We start from the raw sequence: 26,952 nt of genomic DNA on the forward strand, positions 1-26,952 counted from the left end.
GAGAAGGGCTCCATTGTAAACCCACCTGAATCTTGCAACTTGTGTTTCCTCTTATTTTGCTTTCTATGAAACAGAACCCCTCTCAAGTTTGTGGACTAGGGGGACTCCTCCCCACTGCCCCGACACTGCTTTATGCTTTTTCATCCAATTTCTTATCTCTTGTCCCTTGCAGTACAGGTTTGGAAATCTGTGATCATATGTCCAAGATGGTTTCTGGTCTGATTTCAACTCCTTTTCCCAGTCCAGTTAGCAACTCTCCCTAGCACAGCACCCATCAATTTAGGTACCTAAGTGAAAGCTTCCCAAAGTGTCCACTGTTTTATGAATCTCCCTCTCCAGGCTCCCTATGTTCAAATGTGAACTGGTCAGTAGTACAGATGGAGTTCATACTGTCAGATGGCCTCTGTGGGAGGTCATTATAGGACTTGATAATATACTATATTGCAATTCCCTTCTTGGATCTTCTAGTATTTTGCCCAGTAAATTAGGTTTGAAACCCAAATCGCTGTGAGGTTAGTTTAGTGATTAAGAACCTTGGTGCTGGAGTCAGGCAGCTTGGGTTGATTCTTATCCCTGTCCCTTCCTGGCTTTGTAACCTAGGTCAAGTCTCTCAATATGCAAAATGAGGAGACTATAATAGAACTACTTTGAGGGTCAAATGAGACAATACCTTTAAAAACATAGTCATCATCATTATCATCTTCATCCTCTTTTGTTTCTGTACATGAATATCTAAGAGGAACAAACAATGGGAGGCAGGTGATACTGCCTTTCTGATAATTACATCTTCAAACTGTGTGTATTAGTTAGGGTTCTCTAGAGAAACAGAATCAACAGGGAACACTTGCAAATATAGAATTTATAAAAGCGTCTCACGTGACCGCAGGAATGCAGAGTCCAAAATCCACAGGACAGGCTGCGAAGCAGACGATTCTGATGGATGGCCTGGATAACTTCGCAGGAGAGGCTCACCAGCCAAAGCAGGAAATGGAACCTGTCTCCTCTGAGTCCTCCTTAAAAGGCTTCCCATGATTAGATTTAGCATCACTAATTGCAGAAGACACTCCCCTTTAGCTGATTACAAATGGAATCAGCTGTGGATGCAGCTGACAGTGATCATGACCTAATCCTATGAAATGTCCTCATTGCAACAGACAGGCCAGCGCTTGCCCAATCAGACAAACAGGTACCACAACTTGGCCAAGTTGACACGTGTCCCTAACCATGACAGTCCACCCCTTGTAAACTTGGCACCTATATATATATCACCTTAAACCATACTTAATTTCCAAATGAAAACAAATGAGCACACATTTTTTTTCTTTTACCTGACAATACTCAACTGTCCTGCATATAACTGGAAACACATTAAATCTCTCCAGAATAGGGTGCACATCCTTGGGCAACATTCGTTCTTAAACTTGATACTTACAACTTAAATAGTATAACATGAACAAAACAGAATTACAGTCCTCGTTTCTGTAACTGATCACGTGGTCGAAGTTCATATTTATCACTACCTTCTTCCACTACCCATTCCATGTTCCCTTTCCCCTCAGCAAGCACTTCAGCTGGCCGTGGTTCTTTGCCTGGTGGGGTGACCCAAACCTTCATTCCTGAAGTTTCAGAGCCATTGGTAGTCCTGCCTGAATTGTGTTGTTGCAGTTTTCCATTGATTTTAATCACAGGGCATGGTAGTACTAATAGACGCCCTAGGGAATCTCCTGTATTCCAAGAAAACTCTTCTTTACCTCCATTATGTAGTTGCAGTCCTACTTCCTTCTGATAGTCAGGGTCAATTACCCCAGACAATAATGTAATCTCCTTCTTGGCTTGTTGATGCAGAGGCATAAGTAGCCCAAAGTGACCAGGTGGCAATCTTAACTTCCAGTTCAGTGGTATCACTGTTGTTTTTCCTGGAGGAAGCACACCCCATTTTGGAACTAAAACCTGTAGACCAGCAGAACTCAGGGTAGCAGGGACAGGAAGCAAAAATTTTCCTAGTGGATCACTAGGGGTAATAGTGAGTGGCACCACACCCATTTCCACCCCTTGGTTCCTGGACCCATGGATCCTGGCTATGGGAGAAACAGCACCATACAGCGGACGCTGATTCAGAGCATACACAGTTTCCTGGAGAGCATTACCCCAGCCTTTCAAATTTTTGCCACCTAGTTGGCACCGTAATTGAGTTTTCAAAAGGCTGTTCCACCATTCTATCAATCCAGCTGCTTCTGGATGATGGAGAACATGGTAAGACCAGAGAATTCCATGAGCATGCACCCATTCCTGCACTTCATTTGCTGTGAAGTGTGTTCCTTGATCCGAAGCAATGCTAAGCGGAATACCATGACGATGAATAAGGCATTCTGTAAGCCCACGGATGGTAGTTTTGGCAGAAGCATTGCGTGCAGGGAAAGCAAACCCATATCCAGAGTATGTGTCTATTCCAGTTAGAACAAATCGCTGCCCCTTCCATGAAGGGAGTGGTCCAATGTAATCAACCTGCCACCATGTAGCTGGCTGGTCACCTCGGGGAATGGTGCCATATCGGGGGCTGAGTGTGGGTCTCTGCTGCTGGCAGATTGGGCACTCAGCAGTGGCTGTAGCCAGGTCAGCCTTGGTGAGTGGAAGTCCATGTTGTTGAGCCCATGCATAACCTCCATCCCTACCACCATGACCACTTTGTTCATGAGCCCATTGGGCAATGACAGGAGTTGCTGGGGAAAGAGGCTGACTTGTATCCACAGAACGGGTCATCTTATCCACTTGATTATTAAAATCTTCCTCTGCTGAAGTCACCCTCTGGTGTGCATTCACATGGGACACAAATATCTTCATGTTTTTAGCCCACTCAGAAAGGTCTATCCACATACTTCTTCCCCAGACCTGTTTGTCACCAATTTTCCAATTATGGTCTTTCCAAGTCCCTGACCATCCAGCCAAACCATTAGCAACAGCCCATGAGTCAGTATACAAACGCACCTCTGGCCAGTTTTCCTTCCAAGCAAAATGAACAACCAGGTGCACTGCTCGAAGTTCTGCCCACTGGGAGGATTTCCCCTCACCACTGTCCTTCAAGGACACCCCAGAAAGGGGTTGTAATGCTGCAGCTGTCCACTTTCGGGTGGTGCCTGCATATCGTGCTGAACCGTCTGTAAACCAGGCCCGAGTTTTCTCTTCCTCAGTCAATTCACTGTAAGGAACTCCCCAAGAGGCCATAGCTCTGGTCTGGGAAAGAGAAGGTAATGTGGCAGCAGGAATGGAAACCATGGGCATTTGTGCCACTTCTTCATGTAACTTACTTGTGCCTTCAGGACCTGCTCTGGCTCTATCTCATATATACCATTTCCATTTTACAATAGAGTGCTGCTGTGCACGCCCAAGTTTATGGCTTGGTGGGTCAGACAACACCCAATTCATAATAGGCAACTCAGGTCTCATGGTAACTTGGTGGCCCATGGTTAAGCGTTCAGTCTCTACTAAGGCCCAGTAGCAGGCCAAAAGCTCAAAAGGAGAGTAGTTATCTGCAGCATATGGTAAGGCTTTGCTCCAAAATCCTAAGGGTCTGCATTGTGATTCTGCTATAGGGGCCTGCCAAAGGCTCCAGACAGCATCTCTATTTGCCACTGACACTTCCAGCAACATTGAATCTGCAGGATCATATGGTCGAAGTGGCAGAGCAGCTTGTACAACAGCCTGGACCTGTCACAGAGCCTCCTCTTGTTCAGGTCCCCACTGAAAATTAGCAGCTTTTCTGGTCACTTGATAAATGGGCCGGAGTTGCACACCCAAATGAGGAATATGTTGTCACCAAAATCCAAAAACACAACTAGGTGTTGTGCCTCTTTTTTGGTTGTGGGAGGGGCCAGATGCAGCAATTTATCCTTCACCTTAGAAGGGATATCTCGACATGCCCCACACCACTGGACACCTAGAAATTTTACTGAGGTGGAATGCCCCTGTATTTTTGTTGGATTTATCTCCCATCCTCTGACACACAAATGCCTTACCAGTAAATCTAGAGTAGTTGCTACTTCTTGCTCACTAGGTCCAATCAACATGTCATCAATATAATGGACCAGTGTGATGTCTTGTGGGAGGCAGAAATGATCAAGGTCTCTGCGAACAAGATTATGACATAGGGCTGGAGAGTTGATATACCCCTGAGGTAGGACAGTGAAAGTATATTGCTGATCTTGCCAGCTGAAAGTAAACTGTTTCTGGTGGTCCTTACTAATAGCTATTGAGAAAAAAGCATTTGCCAGATCAATAGCTGCATACCAGGTACCAGGGGATGTATTGATTTGCTCAAGCAATGATACTACATCTGGAACAGCAGTGCAATTGGACTTACCACCTGGTTGAGTTTATGATAATCCACTGTCATTCTCCAAGACCCATCTGTTTTCTGCACAGGCCAAATAGGAGAGTTGAATGGGGATGTGGTGGGAATCACCACCCCTGCATCTTTCAAGTCCTTAAGAGTGGCAGTAATCTCTGCAATCCCTCCAGGAATACGATATTGCTTCTGATTTACTATTTTGCTTGGTAGGGGCAGTTCTAGTGGCTTCCACTTGGCCTTTCTCACCATAATAGCCCTCACTGCACGAGTTAGAGAATCAACATGGGGATTCTGCCAGTTGCTCAGTATGTCTATGCCAATTATACATTCCGGAACTGGGGAAATAACTACAGGATGGGTCCGGGGGCCCACTGGACCCACTGTGAGACAGACCTGAGCTAAAACTCCATTGATCACCTGGCCTCCATAAGCCCCCACTCTGACTGGTGGTCCAGAGTGACGTTTTGGGTCCCCTGGAATTAATGTCACTTCTGAACCAGTGTCTAATAATCCCCAAAATATCTGATCATTTCCTTTTCCCCAATGCACAGTTACCCTGGTAAGAGGCCGTCGGTCTCCTTGGGGAAGACTTAGAGGAAGATTAACAATATAAATTTGTGGCAGTGTCACAGGTTTCTCCCCCATAGGGACCTGGCCTCCCCTTCATTCAAGGGGCTCAGGGTCTGTAAACTGTTTCAAGTCTGAAAATTGATTTAAGGGGCCGTGACTCTGTGTTTTTGTAATTCAGGTTAGATTTCTGTTCCCTTGACCTAGAACTCTTTTGTTTATACAGCTCCAACAAGAATTTAGTAGACTGCCCTTCTATTGTATTTCTAGGTACTGCATGATTTACTAGTCAATGCCACAAATCTCTGTGTGTCATATAATTCTGATGTCTCCTATGAGTTTGCTGTCTATTATAATAGCCGCGTCTACCCTGTCTTTGGTGATTAAGTGCTGACACCTGGCTTCTGACAACTTGGGATCCCATCATCCCCATTGAGTTTAAGGATTCCAGCTCAGTGACAGCAGTTCCTACAGTAATATCTGACCTACAGAGAAGTGCAACTATACAGTTCTTCAGGGATGATGGCGCTAGTCTCACAAATTTATTTCTCACTGTTCTGGTAAAAAGTGCATCCTCCAGACATTCCTGGAGTATAAGAGCAGGCTTTGCATGATAAATCCACTCTAACATTCCAACCTCTCTAAGCCTCTGGATCCCCTCATCTGCATTATACCAGGGCAGTTCTGGCATTTCAACCTCAGGTAATGTTGGCCACCTTTTGATCCATGTTTCAACCAACCACCCAAACAAACTGTTAACACCTTTTCTAACCACTCGAGCTATAACATTGAATGCAGAATCTCTGCTTAGTGGGCCCATATCAATAAATTCAGCCTGATCCAGCCTTATATTCCTCCCACCATTATCCCACACTCTTAAAATCCATTGCCACACATATTCCCCTGATTTCTGTCTATATAAATTGGAAAACTCACATAGTTCTTTTGGAGTATAATGTACTTCCTCATGTGTGATAATTTGTACCTCACCTTTAGGGGCCTGTTGGGACTTTAGTCTAGTTATAGGTCTAGAAGAAATGAGGGGTGGTGGGGGTGGGTCATGAAAGAATTAGAAATATCTTCCAAGCCATTTGCTTCAGGGCCTTCATTTGCAGTTTCATCTGGTGAAACAGGAATAATCACTCTAGGGCTAATCCTTTCAGGAGGAGGTTGGGTGGCCAATTCCTCAAGGCAGGCTGGAGGTGGGGCAGCTATGTCCTCAGGGCAGACTATTACAGGGTTATCTAGAGAAGACTCAGCATGGCCTAGGGTTTCAACCTTGCCCCCAACATCAGTATCAATCCATATGTCACCATCCCATTTTTCAATCAATGCCCTCACTTTAACGGCAGACACCATGCAAGACTGAGATTTCTGTTTACGTTGTAAAGTTGCTACTCTAAGAATAGGATTCTGAGTCTGATTTTCAGAGATCTCAAGTCTACGACTACAGGAAATAAGATTTTCCTTCAGGATACTCATAGAAACATCTACATCTTTCAGACAGCGCTTAAGCTTCTCGTTTGAAGCCTCAAGCCCATCCCTTTCACCCCTTAATGTAGACAGTGTATCTAACAACAACCAACCAACATCTCTATAACTCTTATTTCTACAAAACTCTGTAAAGATGTCAAAAACATTATCCCCCAGAGTCTGGCTTCGTACAAGCGAAGCATTAGGAGAATCGAATGATGATATTTTGACTATCTCCTTTGCCAACTCAGTCCATGGATTGGGAGTGTCATTCTGATTATGGGAATCAGAGTCCTTAGTGTCTCTGAGTCCAGTCAGAGTAGAAAACCATTCATAAAAACCCATTTTTAAGATTCTGTTTCTTAAGAACCACTCCTGGTACCAAGATGTATTAGTTAGGGTTCTCTAGAGAAACAGAATCAACAGGGAACACTTGCAAATATAGAATTTATAAAAGTGTCTCACGTGACCGCAGGAATGCAGAGTCCAAAATCCACAGGGCAGGCTGTGAAGCCGACGACTCCAATGGAGGGTCTGGATGAACTCTGCAAGAGAGGCTCACTAGCCAAAGCAGGAAATAGAACCTGTCTCCTCTGAATCCTCCTTAAAAGGCTTCCCATGATTAGATTTAGCATCACTAATTGCAGAAGACACTCCCCTTTGGCTGATTACAAATGGAATCAGCTGTAGATGCAGCTGATGTGATCATGACCTAATCCTATGAAATGTCCTCATTGCAACAGACAGGCCAGCGCTTGCCCAATCAGACAAACAGGTACCACAACTTGGCCAAGTTGACATGTGTCCCTAACCATGACACTGTGATTAGACCATTCATCTGGATCTGGTGAGCCAGGGAACCCAGAGTTTCTAACTTTTTATGGTGGGGAGAAATGGAAGCCTTACATAGGAAGTGACCTGCCCCCCATAAATCTGTAATAGAAGGAAGAGCAATAAATAATCAAGGCTTGAATACTGCTTGAGGCTCTCATGGCACTTAGGAAATAGAGAGAACTGAAAGCTGCGATTGGGAAGCCTGTACCATTATTTTTGATGGCCACTAACTGTCTATGTAATCTTGAGCAAATCACTTCCATGTGAGCCCCAGTTCCCTGAGCTACAAAAGAGGGATACTTTTTGTTTTATGAGGAAATTTATGTAAACATGCTTTAAAAATGAAAATGAAAAAAACCCATGTCTTGTAAAGGTGTTTTTTTTTAATTCTATTTATTTCTGAGGCAGCTTCTTTGCTTATCTGCTCTTGCTTTACACACTGTCCAGCCAAGCTTTAGTTAAGCAGGAGTTTGTATCACAGAAACCAGTATGACAAGGTTGCCAGTTATTGAAGCAGGGATTGATGATGACAATTCTGTTCAGTGTCAGGTCCCAAGGTCTACAAAGGGCTTTAGGTACCCAAGAATTACCTAAAGAATGACAAAAGATGATAATTTACAGTATTGTGACTCAAGTAGGCAGGGTCACTGTCTGATTCTGTCTTGGAGCACAGTTACCTACAGTGTACGTGGCTATAGATATGGAGTGATCACTGGAGCCTCTGAGCAGGTACAAGCACGGGAAACTTGCATGAGTTGCCTAGGTGTACAGGTTTCATGGTGTTTCTATTGAAAATTTATCAATACAAAGGCTAATTATTGACACTTTGACAATATTGGGTTAAGAGAAATTGAACATTCAAAGCATAAGTTCACCATCACTTTAGTGCCCCCTTTCTTTCTTACTGACAAACCAAAACAACCTACAAACACGAACATTCTTAACATATGGACAGTCCACACATGATGTACACTCAGTGGCTCACAATATCATCACATAGTTGTATAGTCATCACCGTGATCATTTTTTAGAATGTTTGCATCACTCCAGAAAAAAAAATACAAAGGAAAAGGAAAAAACTCGCACATACCATATCCCTTGCCCCTCCCTATTGATCACTAGTATTTCCATCTACTCAATAGATTTTAACCTTTGTTCTCCCTATTTTTTCCATACCCCTTACTGCTCCCTTTCATTGTTCACTAGTATTTCAATCTACTCAATTTATTTTAACATCTGTTCCCCCTATTATTTATTTCTTTTTAATCCGTATGTTTTACTTGTCTGTCGATAAGGTAGATAAAAGGAGCATCAGACTCAAGGTTTTCATAATCACACAGTCACACTGCGAAAGCTATATCATTATACATTCATCTTCAAGAAATATAGCTACTGGAACACAGCTCTACAGCTTCAGGCACTTCCCTCCAGCCTCTCTAATACAGCTTAAACTAAAAAGGTGATATCTATATAATGCATAAGAATAACCTCCAGGATAATCTCTCGACTCTGTTTGAAATCTCTCAGTCATTGACACTTTATTTTGTGTCATTTTTCTCTTCCCCCTTTGGTCAAGAAGGTTTTCTCAATCCCTTGATTCTGTGTCCTGGCTCATTGTAGGATTTCTGTCCCATGTTGCCAGGGAGGTTTACACCCCTGGGAGTCATATTCTGTGTAGAGAGGGGGAGGGCAGTGAGTTTGCTTGCTGTGTTGAGTGCCCCCTTTTTACTGAAATTATTGAACTTGGAATTATTGTACACATATGGTGGTGGGATGGGGCTAGAGGAAAAGCCAAACCTCTTTTTAATTGGGATATATGTTTGAACTATATGCTGAACTTGATCCAGATTCTCATTATTAAAAAATATGTGGCCTAGTTTCTTGATGTTAACAAAGGATGTAGAAAGCAGCAATACCCATTCCTTATTCCCTTGAGAACTAAGAATTCCAGTAACTCTGGACATTATACCCTTGTAAAAAAAGACAAAGCCATCTGTGCAGAACTGTTCTGGGGCTTAGAAAAAGTAAACTGGTGAGCTTCCAGTGATTATGCTGTGATTCCTTTTAGTGAGAGGAGTATTGGCAGTATTCACATCAAACCTAAGATCCAGGTAAAGACTAACTCACTCGCATGTCACCTTTGTCTCATTGCCTCAAATGCATGAATATTTGACATGCCAAATATGCAACCTTTCTGCTTGGATGAGCCTTAACTCAGTAGGTTTATATTTATTTTTTGGTGAAGTCAAGTTTATAGTCTTATCTTCAGACATCTTAATTTAGAAACAGCAAGAGAGTTTGTACTTTCGGAGAGGAACAGCTTATGCTTGAACACAGCTAGTGATCAAACCAACTAAGGTCTTCTTGAGGATGCAAAATAGACACAGAAGGAAAAAGAAAGAATAGCCCATGTGAGCTATAGTCAATTTTAATCCTGTTATCATTCTGATGGATATCCTGGAGCAAAATCTGTCCCTCAATTTCTGCATATATATAATGAAGCTATTTGCATGGCCAAAACCAAGAGAACTTTTGTAAGCAACAATTCCAAGCCATTTGACACCTGTTATGATAAAAGGAACCATCTTACAACAGTGATACCAGAGCTGGCCCTGCATCTTCCTATGTGGAGATAAGGAAAACTCATACAGAAGCCCTCCTTTTCTCCGAGTTACTAGCAGGCGTTATTAGACAGAGTTCAACACCGCTAGGTGTTTTAACATTTGTCAGGCAATTGAAGAGTTAAGATTATGAGAGTCTCTGTTGCTGATTTTTTTTTTATCAGTTTGAGTCATATTAATTAGCAGTTGGCCAGTGAGAGCAATCAGATACTGAGGTAGTTCATGCTAGTAAAAGATTGGGAGAGAAGGAAGAATCAATGGGCAGCTGTCTTTGAACTGAGTCATCACAATGATTCAAAGACAGTCAGTTACACAGATCTGATTTATCACTGAGTTGAGGAATAATGGCCATCAGTACGGTTTGCAACCAAATATTCACATAGAATTTTTAAAAAAGCATCCCCTTCTTAGCTATGGAAGAACACGATTTCAATTCTGTAACATGGCTTACACCATAAGGACAAGGAACACCAGATATGGTTTGGAGAACATTTCAGTTCAATCAACTAAAACAAACCATTATTGATTACATATTCTATTTTGTCCCCAAAGCCCCTTAAGCTCAGTGTCCAACACTGAGTCCATCATCTACCTCACAGACCTGGAGCCCTTTCCTTGGGAAAGGAAGCCACTATCCTTTCAGTTCCATGGACCAGACTCCTGGGCATCACCCTGGATATCTCCTTCCCTCTTCCACCCACTGTATCCAACTATTACCAAATTCTTGTTTTTCTTCCTCTTTAGTCCCCCTTGCCACTGAGTCACTCTGTGCTGTTCTCATCTCTTACTGATGTAGCAGTGGTGCTTTCTGTAGCTTTTTTTTTTCTCCTCAAAGCCATTCTCCATATAGCAGTTACAGTCTTTTTAAAATTTTTTCCCCAAAAAACATATCTGTTCACGTCATCCCCCTATTGGTTCAATTAGTCAATTAACTCTGGCAAGTTCTGTATCGTAGGGGCAGGTGTGAATGTGTTTGGCAAAAAGCTCAACAAAGTAAGACAACTTTAGGCTAAAATTTGAAGGGGAAGAAGATTAGGGAAAAACCCAAATAAGAAAATCAAAGATCAGGAGAAAATACGTTTGATGAATGATAGTGAAGGAAGTGTCCAGAAGTTGTCAAATGAAAATAATTGAAAAGCATGTTGGGAACAATTATTCATAGTCTCAGATATTCATATGTCAATGCTTATGAGATGAGGAATAAATAAACAAACCTTGAAAACTTAACACTAAGAAGTAAACAGTGTTCACATGTTCATCCATCTAGTCCATTAACATTTAATATTTCTTATGTTGTCATAGATAATGCTGTCTCGATGGAACAGAATTAATGATAAGAATAGATTAAATGATATACCTTGTTTGAAAGAAAAAACCTATAGAAGGAGGAAGACAGTCAGAATTACTGTTATAGAAATCTATAACCGTCACTTAATTCTGGGCGTCTTGACACTATTCTTGTGGGATTGTACCTTTCTTCACCCACCTTTATTTATATAAATTTCCTTAGGTCTTTTCTAGTCATGCTTATAATTCTATCAGAGAATAGCTATTTTGATGTCTTTACGTGCTACTCTTTTTATTCTTCTCATTATTTGTAGTTTGCATTTAGTTTTTGTAACCTTCCTCTCTATCTAGATTTTCTGTGGCTGTATTTGTATGTATCTTTTCTCTGAACTTTTAGAATTTTTTTTCTAAACAACTCAGTGGTTGATTTTTTTCTATTCTCTCCATTATATTCTTTATAAATTATAATATGCAGGACTACATTTTTATAGTTACCAGCATTTTCACTTCATTTGCTTTCTTATTTCCTTAATATTTCTTATTAATGTGAGGGATTACATTTTTTTGCAAGTAAACTTAATATTTTATCAGATGTTCCTCTTTTAGCAGAGTTAGATATTCATCAGGTGTCCAGATGGCTGAAATCTCTCAATACTACTTGTTGGGATTTTAGGGAAGAGTCGTTCATAACTTCTAGCTGACAGAGTGGTCTGTAATATATTCCTTCCACTCTCCTTTCCGTTTCTCTCTCCTTCAGCCTTATCCTAATGTTTCCGATCCTTCAGATTCAAAATGGAATAATATTTAAACAAAAGTATTTTGTTGATTAGAATTCTTAGTGCTGTAAGTGAAATAAAGTCCTGATGGCTTAATATAAAAAAAAAAAACACTCATTGGCTCATAAAACTGAAAGGATTTAAGTAGCTGATTTTAGGCAAAGCTTGATCCAGAGTCCCAAACAAGCTCACCAAGGCCAAGCCTTGCTCTGTGTCTTTGCTGTTCTCCTGTTGACTTCATTCTCAGACATTTCATGGTGGTAACATGGTTGCCAGCAGCCTGGGCCCTACATTCTTCTTACATTTAAATCCAATGGAAAAGGGCATGGGCCTTTCTCCTAGGATGTCTAACAAAATCTTACTGAGTCTGGTTGACTGTAGTTGGGTCACCCCTGGACCAGTTACCATGGCAGGGGGAATATGATTCTTTGATAGTCCTGTTCTGAGTCACATGCTTTTTATGCAGATAGGTGAAGAGGGGGTTTTCCCACTGGAAAAACTGGGTGCAGTTCCCAGGAGAGAGGGAGATGAATTCCAAATGACAATAACCCCAGTTGAACATTGCTGTGAGGAAGGCAATAAAACACATGGCAGAGAAAACACACAAGCTAGTGGCAAGTGAAAAAGTGGTGGCAGTTCACCTAGAGAATGCCATTAGGTGTAAAATAGGACCAACTAAGAAGCAATGAGGCTTAAGACACAGAACCAGTGTGAAAAATGAGAATTTGCTAAATACATTAAAAGTTACTTTAAAAGGAAGGAGTTTGGGTCTATGCATACTTCCAAGCTTTTTGTAAAAGGACATAAGGAATTTGCCTAAGAATGAAATCACTCAATTCCCATTAGCACTATAATGTTTCACATTTGCATTATGAGAAGGTTATGATTCCTTAATTGATATGAGTAAGAGCTGTGCTCATTAAACCTTATGGCCTCTGGATTTATTCGCCGGGATAAGTCCATACAGTACTGACATTTTACCTCTTACCTGTTTAAAAGCTGCAAAGCAGGCTTCTTCAGGGCATATGGTGAGTCGGCACTCCTCAGGGACAGATGCCATTGAGTTATACAAGAGAAGAGTCTGGACTGTGGAACCAAGCACTTACGTGGAAATCTATTCTTTACTAGCCCAGATGGGGTTTTGTCTTATAGGTTTCTCAATTTTGGGGGGTTGAGGGGGAAAGCACAACAAAATAAACCCAAAGGTAAACTACATGTGAAAGCCACCACATTACAATCTGGAAGTGATCAATCTAAAGATGCAGATGTCAGCAGCTTTAGTATGGACGATTTTCATGGTCATCTAACTTGTCTTCATGGGGCACAAGTGTATTCAAGGCTGTGGTCCTTTTATGAGATTATTGCTAAACATGCACTCTTTTTTTGTTATTTTAGCGGTTAGTCTCGAATATGGGAGCAAGTTAAAGTTGTGTATGAATTTTAATATGTATCTCCTACTTTTGTTCCATGGGTAAAATAGGATGAAAGGAGCTTGGGGTATTGGTCTTGGATTGCCCAAGAGTTTTAAGCTACCCAGAGCATTACATTTTAATCACCTCTCAGAAATGGATTAGGATCTCTGAGGACAGTGGGCAAGAGACTCTAAATATATTCTGTCAATTCCTATTTCACTTGTTCTGAGAAGAGATGGAGCCATGGGGCAGCCCATTTCTACCCTGGCAGGTGGTGTGGATAGTTCAGAACAATCAGAGTCATTTTAGCCTTTGTGACTATGGCCTGGGTGGGCCCACAGCGGTCATGTGCCCAGGGATATGTCAGTCACAGCAATGGAGGCTCTTCTAGATTGGAATATCAGGGCATCTACCTGTTGTGACATAATGCTCACCAGTGCATCGAGAGGCCAAGATACTCAGCTCCACTGACAGAGGTCAACATCTGAGAGCCATCCCCATTTGAACCCAAATGCTCCAATATTCCCTCTTTCTTTCTTTTTTCCATTCCTTCCTCTCTCATAGAAAGGAAAAGGAAACAAATACTTAGTGCCTGTATACCGAGTATTGTTTGGGGAGCTTTGCAACATATATTATCTCACCGATTTCTCGTAACACCCCTACAAAGTAGATCTTGATATTTTGATGTACATGATTAGGGAACCCAAGGCTTGGGGTGGCTGATGTACCAAGGTCCCATAAGTGAGACAGCTGGAATTGGAACCTGGGCTTTTTGATTCTGTGTTCCATGCTTGTCCATTAAATACATTTAATATCAAGAACCTTAGAGCATTCAGGTGGGTGGGGAATGAGGGTGGAGGGAAGATAATGCTGTACAAAAAGGGGAGGCTTTTCTTTGCAAAGCAGCTCTGACTCCTTCTCTCTCAGTACGAACTGGTCACACTGTCCTGGCTTTTCTGTGATGAGAGGCCTCTAGTCAGCTAAATGCTGAAATGCACAGGGAGGATGGGCTGCCTCCTTATACTTATTTAGCACTTGATTGGCCTGCTCAATCTTGTTTAACAGCTGACAAGCTATTAAGTCATAAGAGAGTAAAGACTTCTCAGTAACTCAGTTTACTTCTTTGCAAAATGAATGCCATAGTTCTCTCATACATATACTTGAAAAATAGTTATTATCTGTAATGAGTAAGCCTCAGAACGTTTCTTCAAAGTGAATGAAGCAATGTGACCTTCTCTTGAAAAGGGTTGCTCTCCCCCTTCAAATACTAGTTCATAAGGGGATAGTTCCATCCCCCTAAAACTCAGCAGGCCACCAAATCTCATTTCCAGCGAGTGTCATTTAAAAGCCAAAGCAAGCTCACTACAAACTTTTTAACATATGCCCCTCATCTGCACAGCAGAAATCCCTGTAACTTGTTAATAGTTCCCTTATTTTTTTGTAGTGAAACCAATTGAACCTTAAATCAGTACCATTCCTTCCATCATGGGCCATCCAAGGAAACCACTTAGAGTTGTAAAAAGTCATCTGCTCCATTTTGTGCTTCCTGCTGCAGGGTGAGGACCAGTGCTTGATGGAGTGGACATATAACTGGACAGTGCAGCATGCTGAGCAGGTGGTCCCCTTGGGGAGCAAGGATAGACTTTCAAAAAGAGGAGACCAGATACATATCCCATAAAACACAAATCTCTTTACAGCCAGAGTCAAATTTCTCCATTTGTGCCATAGCACTTATTTCATTGAGGCTCATGACATTTAACATGGAGGGGGAGGAAATTATGTAGAATACTGTGAAGAAAAACTACACACACACATGATAAATCTCTGAACTTCCTTAAGGCGTTGTAGGCTGTACTGTTCAGGAGTACACAGGCAAGAAGCATGTGACATTCTTTTTCTTCCTTCTCAATCTTCCCCTTCCATAAATCCTTCCTTATCTTAAAATAACTCCTTGGAAAGAACTTTAAATGGCTCATTTAGATTTTAGCATTGAACTAGTTCTCAGACATGGATATAGTGTCAGAAAAGGACAGACACCGAGGGTTACTAGTTCAAGCTCCTCATTTCACAGATGAAGAGAATGAAGCCCACAGAGGTACCCTGCTTTGTTTGTGGTCATGCCCTCGACTGGACAGAAGCCGAGGGACCCAGCATTGAGCTCAGTGCTCTTCCCACGAAGGCCAGCTGCTGGTTTACTAGTTGCAGAGGTATTCTCAATGTTGGCCTTATTTCAAGTTGTGGAATAACAGTCTTTTTATCTCTATTAAAGGAATGCAGGTTTGAAAAAGAAGACGAGGTAGGATTTCCTGAAATGACTCTGAAGTTAGTAGCTATTCTTATCTAACTCCAGTGGTCAAAAAGTAGTTCCCCAATGAAGCCAATATTGGAATCCTAGTTTGGCTTTGTATTAAAATTTAACTCAGCAAGAGCCAAATTTGTGTTTATACAGCCAGTAGGACTAGCTGTACCTATGGGTGTCAGTTGAGGACTCCCCCCACCCCCTCTAAAAATTTCTTTGGAGATTTTATTTAACTCTGGGACCTTTGGGGGGCATTGGCCTCTCAAATTGCGCTTCTGAGATCTTCATGCCTGGCATGCTGTAGATAGTATCTTTGTATCCCAATATCCCTGGAACCTCCTGGTTTTCTGCCCATTTTCCTTACTGATAAAAGCTGATTTCTGTTCCTTTCCACTTAAAATCCCCTTTATTCCTTTCTAGCAGCTCAGGTTCTAAGAGCCCCAGAATGAATTGTGGATCTCCTAAAAGATCCCGAGCTCCTTTGGGAATCACAGTTCTCAACAATTCTGGGAATGTCCTAACCTTGCCTTGAAGGAGGGAATTCCATCATGGGAGCTCCCTTAAGGAAAATAATCAGCAGCTCATTCTGCAACTCAACTAAAGGTCAAGCAGCCCCAGCACTTGTCACTATTTTCAACTTCTGTTTTTTTTTAACTTTCAACCTTCATTTTATTTCCAACATCGTGTCCAAAGGAAAACATCATTCTTAAAAGATGAGAGATCTCCTTAAGCAATTATAGCTTACTAGGATTCTGCAGAAAAAAAATACAGTGAACTAAAAACAGAGGTGTATTGGTTTGCTAAAGCTGCTGGAATGCAATATACCAGAAACGGAATGGCTTTTAAAACAGGTATTTATTAAGTTGCAAGTTTATGGTTCTAAGGCTGCTTCAGCTTCTACTGGGTGAGACAGGAAGTAGATGCTCTGCTGCCGATTCCTGCCCCCAGGAAAGAGGAGATTTGTAAAGGTCATTTTTGGCCTTCTTTACTACCTGGGAATTAATTTTTTTGACAAATATTTATGGAAAAATTTGAATGGACACAAGTACATTGAAAAATATAATGAACTTGCCTGAATCCATCACCTGTCTCAACAACTCACCCATGACAAATTGCCTTTCATTAATTATCCCATCTGCTTACCCTTTCTGTTATTTTATGCAAATTCCAGTCACTCTACCATTTCATCTGTAAAAGCCAGTTTCTTTATAAGGATTTTTTTTTTCCTGACACAATCACAAAGCCATTATCCAGCTTAAATGGAACAAATAAAACCAGTAATTCTTTACTATCACTGTAGCCAATGAATGTTCAGGTTTCCAATTGTCTTGTGGATATCACAATTTCTTTTCCCCAAAGCTCATTACCCCAAGTCCACATGTTAGTTGGTATGTTTCTTTCTTTTTTTTAGTGCAATTTTAATTTTACCATATAATCATCCAAGTATACAATTAGTGGCTCACAGTATCATTATATATCTGTGAATTCATCACCACAATCAATTTTAGAACATTTCATTCCTCCAAAAAACTCGTAGAAGAATAAAAATTAAAATGAAAAAGAACACTCAAAATATTCCATCCCTCTTGAATCGTCCTGTTATTTATTTTTTGTCCTTATTTTTTTTTTTTTTTTAAAGGAAAGACAGAGAGAAGGAAGGAAGGATAGAAGGAAGGAAGAAAGGGAAACATTTTTTTTAAACATTTTCTTGTATTCTGTTTCTCCGTTTTTTTTGTTACATGGGCTGGGGCCGGGAATCGAACCGAGGTCCTCTGGCATAGCAGGCAAGCACTTTGCCCGCTGAGCCACCGCGGCCCGCCCCTTTTGTCCTTATTTTTTTACTCATCTGTCCATACACTGAGTAAAGGCAGTATCAGCCTTAAGGTTTTCACATTCACACAGTCACACTCTAAAACATATATAGTTATACAATAATCTTCAAGAATCAAGGATACTGGAATACAGTTCAGCAATGTCAGGTATTTCTTTTTAGCTAGTTTAATCCACTAAAAATTAAAAGGAATATCTACATAATGCATAAGAATAACCTCCAGAAATTTTTTGATTCTCTCTAAAATCTCTCAGAAATTTTAATAAATAAATAAATAAATACTTTATTTTGTTTCATTTCTCTTCCCCTTTTTTATCAAGAAGACTTTCTTAATCCCATGATGCTGGGTCCAGGCTCATCTCTGGGAGTAATGTCCCACATAATAGGGAGGGCAGCGAGCTCACCTGCGGAGTTAGCTTTGAGAGAGAGAGAGAGAGAGAGAGAGACAACATCTGAGTACTGTTAGGCATAATCAGAAATAGGCTTAACTTCTTTTCCAGAAAAAGTTCCACAAGGGCAAGCCCCAAGATCAATGGTAATGGGTCAGCTTATTAAATTGGTGGTTCCCAATGCTTGTGAGAAAATCAGGAATTTCCTAGGTGGGGAAGTTAAATACTTCCACATTTTCCCCTGGGAATGAATCTGAAGTAGTTTGAGTTGAATTAGAACTTAGTCCATTTGTGTGTAAGTCACTAATTCAGTTCTAACATCTACAAGTCATAAGAGCAACCCTTTCAAATACAGATTCAGGGAATTTTAGAGATGAAAGGGGCCTGGAGATCTTCTAACCCGAAGAGTGGTCCATATCCGCAGCATCAGTGGCACCTAAGAACTTGTTAGAAATGTGAATTGTCTGTCCTCACCCTAGACCCACTGAGTCAGAACCTTTGGGGGTGGAGTCGGTGAGCTGTAGTTTAACAAACCCTCCAGGTGATTCTCATGCACGTTCAAATTTAAGAGTTACTAGTTTGGGTGCTTTAAAAAGTTGAGCAATTTGAGTTCGATCACTGGATCTCAACCTTGGCTGCTGATTAGAATCACTTGGGGAGCTCAAAAGAAAATACCGATTTCTCCAGAAATGCTTATTTAATTGGTATGAAGCAGAATTCTAGAACATTGGCTGTTTTAAAACTTCCAGATGATTCTTACATGCAGCTAAGCTTGAGAACCCCTGATCTAACCCAAATCCTCATTTCTGGAGGAAGAAACGGGAACCCAGGGAGGGTAAGTGGCATGCACAGGTTAACATTGGAGTGGTGTGGCAGAGTTGTGAGTAGATTCCAGGTCTCCCAAATTTCAGGTCAGATTATGTCCTGTTTGGTCTCTTGTGCACATAAATCTCCAATTCCAAAGATTCAATTTACAGTCTTTGTTAAAGTTTCTGAGACTGGTCAGACTCCTATAAAGGGAGACTATTAGCAGGACCTCTGGATCATAACAATTTCATTTCAGGTTAGTCCTGCTTTATTTGACATTGTAATTACTCTCATAACATCTTTAATACATCTGAACTTCCAACCCTTTAACCCAGTGTCCACTCCCTGGGCCCCACTGCCCAGTCCTCCAGGTCTTAGCCCTGACTTGACACTGAACCCCGCCCAGTACTCCATTTCCTCAGATAGGAGGGTCCTGCATTTTTGGCTGGAAGACTAAATATGGTAAATGGAAAAGCTCCCGGGTTAAAATACACATTTGATGCATTTTCAGTGAAAATGGGAAATGGTGAGTGAGGATTTTATACTGCTCATCTGTGTTCTTGTTTGAAGTGAATGTGATGGTGAGGCGTGGTAAAGCAAATATTGGAAGGCTTATTTCTTTTAATAGGATTTCCTAAGGCTCTTACAAAGAAATGAAACAAAAGAGCCTCACGTTCTTTCCTCATGCTCTTAGTCCTGTCCTTGGGTATGTGTATGCAGGTACAAGTGAAGTAACTTCGCAGAAGTCTTCTGGGCTGCGAGAGAGTCATGCTTCTGTAAAACTCAGCCCACCTTAGGCATCCGAGGCTCTTCCTGGCTTGCATTTGGTCTACACAGTCTTGTCTTTAAAAAGCCTCTGTCTCAATAATATTTATGTTTTCTTCTTCAGGGGGCAGCACGGGCACTTCCCCAACCACCTCCAGCACTGGGACACCATCCCCTTCAGCTTCTTCCCACCTTTTATCTCCGTCCTGCTCTCCTCCCACCTTCCACCTGGCCCCCAACACTTTCAACGTGGGCTGTCGAGAGAGCCAGCTGTGTAATCTCAACCTCTCTGATTACCCGCCCTGCGCCCGAAGCAACGTGGCAGCCTTGCAGAGCTACCCTGGGCTGAGTGACAGTGGCTATAACAGGCTCCAGAGTGGTAACACGTCGGCCACTCAGCCCTCGGAAACCTTCCTGCCGCAGAGGACTCCATCCCTGATCTCAGGAATACCGACGCCTCCCTCGTTGCCCAGCAACAGCAAGATGGAAGCCTATGGCAGCCAGCTGGGGTCCTTCCCCACCTCTCAGTTTCAGTACGTCATGCAGGCGGGCGGTGCCGCCTCCAGCTCCTCGTCGCCGCACGTGTTTGGGGGCAGCCACATGCAGCAGAGCTCCTACAACGCCTTCTCCCTCCACAACCCCTACAATTTGTATGGCTACAACTTCCCCACCTCCCCTAGGCTGGCTGCAAGCCCGGAAAAGCTGAGCGCCTCCCAAAGCACTTTACTCTGCTCGGCTCCTTCCAACGGGGCCTTTGGAGAGAGGCAGTACCTGCCCACGGGGATGGAGCACGGCATGCACATGATTAGCCCTTCGCCCAGCAGTCAGCAGGCAGCCAACACCTGCGACGGCCGGCAGTACGGGGCGGTCCCAGGCTCCTCCTCCCAGATGTCTGTGCACATGGTCTAATGGCCAGCACCAACCCCGCGGCCCCAGCGTCTGCATGGACAGTACCCTTCCTTGGGAGCCCAATACTTGGAAAAACAGGAACTGTGCTTTTTTTTTCTTTTTTGGAGGAGGAAAATGCGTACCTGAGAACAACAAGAGACACTTTTAAGCCACTGAAAGTGACTTGTGGTGGAATCATCTCTAATTCAGTGGCCATTCTCCTGCCTTCTTAAACCTTAGCTTTATAAAGCATTGTCTACCCCAGAGTGGCCTTTGAAGAGACTGAATAATCATATGACATTGTTAAGGGAGATACTAGAGTGTAATGGCCGTGAAAATTTACACACCATACATACAGACCTATACATGCATACGTGTACATTCATACACACACACACAAACGTCCATGCTCGCTGACTCTAAACTGGGGGAACTCTTTGCGGAGGAAAGCCCAGAAAGGGTGCTTCCACCGAGAATTTGTCATCTATGTACAACAGTCGCTGGACTGGGCCAGCTGTAGCTGCCAGCCTTTCTCCCCTGAAGCTTACCCTGTTTCTGGAATGAACCGCGTGTCCTGGAACCCCTTCCCTTGTCAAGGGTGGAAAGGCATCAGCACGACCACTGGACTTGGCTTCCTGAAAATAATTGCTTTCAACTTTGGCCCTCTTCCCTCAGTATGCCATCCTTGCTGTGCCCTGTGGTGGCTCTGAAGAGAAGGAGTAAGAGTAGCCGAACAAGACAGAGAGAAGAAGAGAAAGAATAGAGCGCTTGAGAGAGGTGGAGAGCAAGACTGAGAAAGTGGGAGAAATGATGAGAGTTGTAATTCACCGAGGAGATTCAGTTTCGTTGTGTTGTGTTTTGTTTTTCCTACAGGTTAAAGAAAGAAGCATGGCATTTCTGAGGATTACGTGTCTCTGGGACACTGTGCGTGCCGCCTCAGTGCACAGGTGTGCGTGGTCAGGAGTTGGGGAGGGAAGCTGGGGCAAGGATGGCGTCTTAATCCCAAAGCTCTGCCTGTCGTGCCCCAGGAGAGGAAAGCACCGTGTGGGGAGTGTTGATTGCACAGCATGCAGCCTGGCAGGGGAAGGGAAATAGGAGTGTGAGGAAGGGAGGGTTTTCCAATCCCGACTAGATTGCCTACACACTAGGTCCCTGCAGCAGGAGAAATCCTGTTGCATTTCAGGGGATTGCGGAAGGGCCTTCTACACCCTTCTACCTGCCCTTCGATCTCTGTTTTTGTCAAATAGTTAATTGCATTTTGAAATTTTGGTTTTTTTTTTTCCTTTTTCTTCCCCTTACCCTCAAGTCCTTTAATGATAAGAAAGCAAGTGATGCTTGGAGCAAGCTAAACTTTTTAAATGGTGTGGAAATGCAAAAAAAAAAAAAAAGAAAAAAAAAAGAAAAAAAAACACCAAGTAAAATAATACAGAAATTATGAAGATTTTTGGTTTTGAGGTGTTGTGGATAAATGTATTTATGTGCCTAGTGGGGACCCCAATATAATGGATATTAAAAGAGGGGGCAATAAAAAGGGTATGTAAAATATGTATGAAGAAAAGGTGTATAAAAATTTGCCCTTATGCACGGAACTCTGTTTCTAAGTGCCAAGCACAAAAAGCGGCTAAATAAAACCTTTGCAATTGTTCTCTGCGTGTTTGTTAAAATGGAAAAAAATAAGTACCAGCTCTGTGCATTTGCATCATGCTTTACAATAGGCTAGCACTCGCATATATACTACTTCATGTGACCTAATACAGACCCCGTGAGAACAGTATTACCTTCTTCATTTTATGACTGCTAACTGAGCTCCAAAGAGACCGAGTGAATGCTCCAGGATTGAACAGCTGGTCAGAGAAGCCACCAGGACTTGAAACCAGGTCCTCTGACTCGACTGGGGTGTTCATTTGGACCTGCTACAGAGACCTGCAGAACCTGATCGTGTTCTTCTGAGTTGCCAGGTGTCAGATGGATTCCATATGCTTTACTTGGTTATCTCATCGGATCAATCCACAATTCTGAGAAAAGGGTATTATTTTTATTGTCATTTTGCAGATCAGAAAACAAGCATATAAAAGGTTAGATGCTTGACTGGGGTCCTCAGGTAGTAAGTGATCTAGTTGGCCATCTGGTCTTAGGACTGTGCAGGTAGCACCATGTCATTCTACTGGAGTCCCAGAAGTACTGAGAGGCTGTTGGACCATCAGGGAAGACATATCCTAAGGGCCTGGGGCAAAGTACCCCTGAGGCTGGGTTTTTCTTCATGTGTATAATTTAAAATATGTATACCTTCCTCCCTAGTGCACCAGCCAGCATGGCAGGAGTGATTTTGAGGAATCATGTACTAAAAGAGAATTTGCAACACACAGAGGAAGTGCTTGGGGCCATACCATTTATAAGCACTGTCACAGCATCTCCTGTGAGCCTTACTGTAGTCATGAAAAGTAATTTGCAACATGGAAACTAGGATCAGAGAAGTTATGACCTACCTAAACTCGTGGCTGGGAAGCAGCAGAGCCAGAACTTGGAATCTGCTCTTACCCCTGCCCCGGGCTGTTTTTCCAGTGGGCAGTTGCATTGAAACTCACTGACCAGCTTCATCGTGACTTGATCTGGGGGGCTGAGTTGCTGACCATCACACGAATTCACTGGAAATGGAACCAAAATCTCAAGAAAGCAGTGCTTTGGCTTTATAATTGATTTCAAAGAATGACATGTCAGTTAATTACATTAACCCACATAGCTGGGACAGTAATGGGGTGCCTCTGAATTGTAAGCTTTCTGGGTATCATGGGCCTCAAAATCTAAAAAGGCACTCCTATTCGAAAACCTTCCCGTCATCCCTTTGCTTCATAATTGTAGACTTAGAACAACTTATATTTGAAGCTTGTGGCTGTTTCTTTCTGATTCAGCATGTACTCAGTATCTTTCACTGGTCTGATGCTCTTTGTGATTTTCAGGGCCTAGGTAATCATAATAGGCAACTGAAATAGACATCTTCACCTATTCATTTCATTAAGAATTGTTTTGATAATCATGTAGAACATTAAGGATAGAAAATTTTGATAATTTGGATTAATTAGAACAATCCAAGTCAGTTCTATCTGAATTATGGTATATATCTCTACCTATACTCGTGAAAGTAATGAAAATGCTTCTCTTAACACAAACTGGATAAAGAATTGTCAGGCAGGTGCTCTATATTACATATAAGGGCTATTTTTGAAAGGATTATTCTTCAGTAGATTAAAATGCTCCCCCTTTCTCATGTTCCCTGAGCAAAGGCTGTTTTGTTCATCTTTGCATCTTCAGTGCCTATGAGTTTCAGACCTATTACAGAAGCTCAATAGATATTGGTTTTTATTGTTGAATTTGTCTACCAAACTCATTTTTCAAGGACAGTGACAATGATTGCATAGCTGAATTATCATGCACTCCAAACGAGTGAAACCTAAATGAACAAAGTTTTATTGTACTTTATACACTGTTCCTAACTGACTAATGCAAATATAATTTAGATGGAATATAGCAAGCTTCCATTATGTGTAATGGAGTATAAAAAAATAAACACATCATGGTTTCTTCCATGCAAGGGTTCACTTTACAGGCAGTCATGCGCTATGAAGACAGTGATATTAAAGGCTCTGAAAAGTCGGAGAAGAAGATGCTCAGTACAAGAGTGAGGTTAGTATTTTCACTGGGAAGGTAGAACCTGGAAGGGTGCTTAGAGTTTTTTATGTAATATGTACAGAATGGTGGCTCAAGAATGAAATAACTTTAAAAAGACAATAATAAGGAAGTTTTGTTGGAGGGAAAGTGATTGGCATCTCAATCCAAATAGGGTTAACCTTAAAAAGCTGCAGACATCCAAAAGCTTCTTGCTTGCCTAGACTAATATTCTCTTCGATGGAATATTTTCATGATGAGGGTGTTGAAGGCTGAGATCCAAGGGCAGAACTGTTTCATTCACGCCAAAGTTTGATTCACTGATTAGTAACTGAGGATTTCAGAGAAGCTGTTCTATATTCATTAGAATTCAATAAACTGAGAGTTGTTATCTCAAGGAAACCCAGCCACAGAGATAACAAAAGCTTTTCTACCTATGGTCATTAATTGGAGATCTGATTTCCAGAGAGATCCAAACCCATGACCAGCTTCATTCACTCATTCTACTGGCACAATTAAAAAATATTTATTTAATGCCTTCTGCGTATCAAGCACAGCTCCAGATGCTGGGGACATAGCATGAAATATCAGACAAGTTCGTGCTTTCAAGAAGCTCATAAGTCTGGTGGGGAGGACGCTGATATTGGCTACACTACAAGTAAATGAAAAATATAATGTCAGGTTGCAATGATTATATCAGGTAAATTAAAAATAGTGGGATGATTGAGGGAGACTGGGAATGAGGGTAAAGTCTCGTGTAGTCAGGGTTATCGAAGAGGGCTGCTCTAGGTGCGGGACATTGAGTTGGTACCAGTTACCTTAGAAATTGCTTACTCTAACTTGTGCAGTGGGCAGCTACATCCTCCCTGGAAGGTGTGCTTTCCTAGGTTTACATCAGCAGAGGAAAGGTATTTTCTTTTGTCCTTACACTGAATTTATATTACCCATGCTTATTTGCCAAAGTCCCTCTGCAGGTGGGGCAATTTAGAGACTCCTTAAATCTGAATCTCTCTTCTGAATTTATCTACACGGCCCCAATGAATTCTTATCTTCAGACTTCCTCATCAGATGATAAAAAGTCACCTCTTCTATCTGACTTTGGCAAAGAATTCATACCGATGACCAATCAACCAGTTAATTAATAATTAATTGCTAACTATTATTAATAAACCCAAATATTCAATACAGTTTGGAATTCTACAACGTTATCAAATCTATTCTATTTATCATGTATTAATAGAAATGTTTTACATTCAAGGAGACTTTAGCCTGATTAAGAGCTAAAATATATGCATATAAAATTGTGAACAATAAAAGTATTAAATTAGTGGTAAAAACATATATCCTGCAGAATTTCAGAAGGAACTTAATTTTTATTGAGTGTTTATTACATGTTGCACATTATGCTGGGTAGTATCCTGTAATCCTTGCAACCACCCTGTAGGGTTTGTATTTCAATCCCTATTTTATAGATGGGGAAACTGAAACGCAGAGGTTAGCAGCTTGCACAAAATCACAGGGCTTGTTAGTCACAAAGACAGGGCTTCAATCCAAGTCATTCCACTATTATATTTTTTCAAAAATGAGATTTATAGGGATTATAATAATGAGAGAAGGGTTCATGGAGAAGGTTGATTTGAGTTGTAAGTACTTTGAAGAATTCAAGGAAGCTGCATAAACCAGAGAAAGGAGGGTGTATGGTGTCTGGGCAGTACAGTAAGGACGAGAATGTATTCTTTTTTTTAAATTTTTATTTTTTTATTTTTCTAAATACCAAAAAGCACATAACAAACGCGAACATTCCTATTTTGATCATTCTGTTCTACGATTATTGTGAATAATCAGTAATTCACAATATCATCATATAGTTGCATATTCATCATCATAATCATTTCTTGGAACATTTGCATCTATTCAGACAAAGAAATAAAATGAAAACAGAAAAAAAATTCATACATACCATACCCCTTACCCCTCCCTTTCATTATCACTAGCATTTCAAACTAAATTTATTTTAACATTTGTTCCCCGTATTATTTCTTTTTATTCCATGTGTTCTACTCGTCTGTTGACAAGGTAGATAAAAGGAGCATCAGACACAAGGTTTTCACAATCACACAGTCACACTGTGAAAGCTATATCATTATACAATCATCATCAAGAAACATGGCTACTGGAACACAGGTCTACATTTTCAGGCAGTTCCCTCCAGCCTCTCCATTACATCTTGGATAACAAGGTGATACCTATATAATGCGTAAGAATAACCTCCAGGACAACCTCTCGACTCTGTTTGGAGTCTCTCAGCCATTGACACTTTGTCTCATTTCACTCTTCCCCCTTCTGGTCGAGAAGGTTTTCTCAATCCCCTGATGCTGTGTCTCAGCTCATTCTAGGATTTCTGTCCCATGATGCCAGGAAGGTCCACACCCCTGGGAGTCATGTCCCACGTAGACAAGGAATGTGTTCTTGTATGGGGCAATGAGCTGTGACATTGGGATTGGGGGAGAGGATGTTCACTCTTGTAAGTCAAACCTTGAAATGTCCTCCTTATTGCTGCTAGCAACATGACTCTGGCTCCTCTTTTCCTATGTGTGAAATCTTGACTTTATAACTTGGATATTCAGCATTCCTTTTCGTGTCTCAGTGGGAATCTCCAACCTGGAGGAAGCACACATGGAGGCTGGGAGGTGATGGTAGAGTGAGGCTACACCTTTTTCTCCTTTCACCCGTGTCTTCTCCTTGCCCTTTCAGACTCTTCCAGGCAGGCTTTGCACAAAATCCCTGGCTTTCTCCAGCTTGGCTCATATTGCCACGTGGGATGTTGAAAGGGGACCTTGCTGCCTAAGGCTGAGAAAACATTCATCATGTTTTCCTTCTTAGCTCATTTTATTGCCCATAGCACTCATCTTTTATGGGCCAGCCTAATGGCATTTCCCACTTCAGATTCTTCCTACTCACACTTTCTGCTTTTATTAGACTTCATTGCAGGCAC

General features: G+C 41.7%; 1 protein-coding gene across 5 annotated transcripts in view; it reads left to right on the forward strand.

Annotated features, from left to right (window-relative positions):
- Window positions 1-21,939, forward strand: part of TBX15 (T-box transcription factor 15) — a 106,483-nt gene extending 84,544 nt beyond the window's left edge. For all 5 annotated transcript variants that reach the window (XM_077119732.1, XM_077119736.1, XM_077119733.1 and 2 more), the window contains exon 8: window positions 19,531-21,939. In XM_077119732.1, coding sequence (XP_076975847.1) covers window positions 19,531-20,315 — 785 coding nt within the window. In that variant the 3' untranslated portion in view covers window positions 20,316-21,939. The remainder of the gene's footprint in view (window positions 1-19,530) is intronic.
- The last annotated feature ends 5,013 nt before the right edge of the window (window positions 21,940-26,952 follow it).

The sequence above is a fragment of the Tamandua tetradactyla genome, chromosome 11 (genome assembly GCF_023851605.1).
Source record: "Tamandua tetradactyla isolate mTamTet1 chromosome 11, mTamTet1.pri, whole genome shotgun sequence".
NCBI lineage: Eukaryota > Metazoa > Chordata > Mammalia > Pilosa > Myrmecophagidae > Tamandua > Tamandua tetradactyla.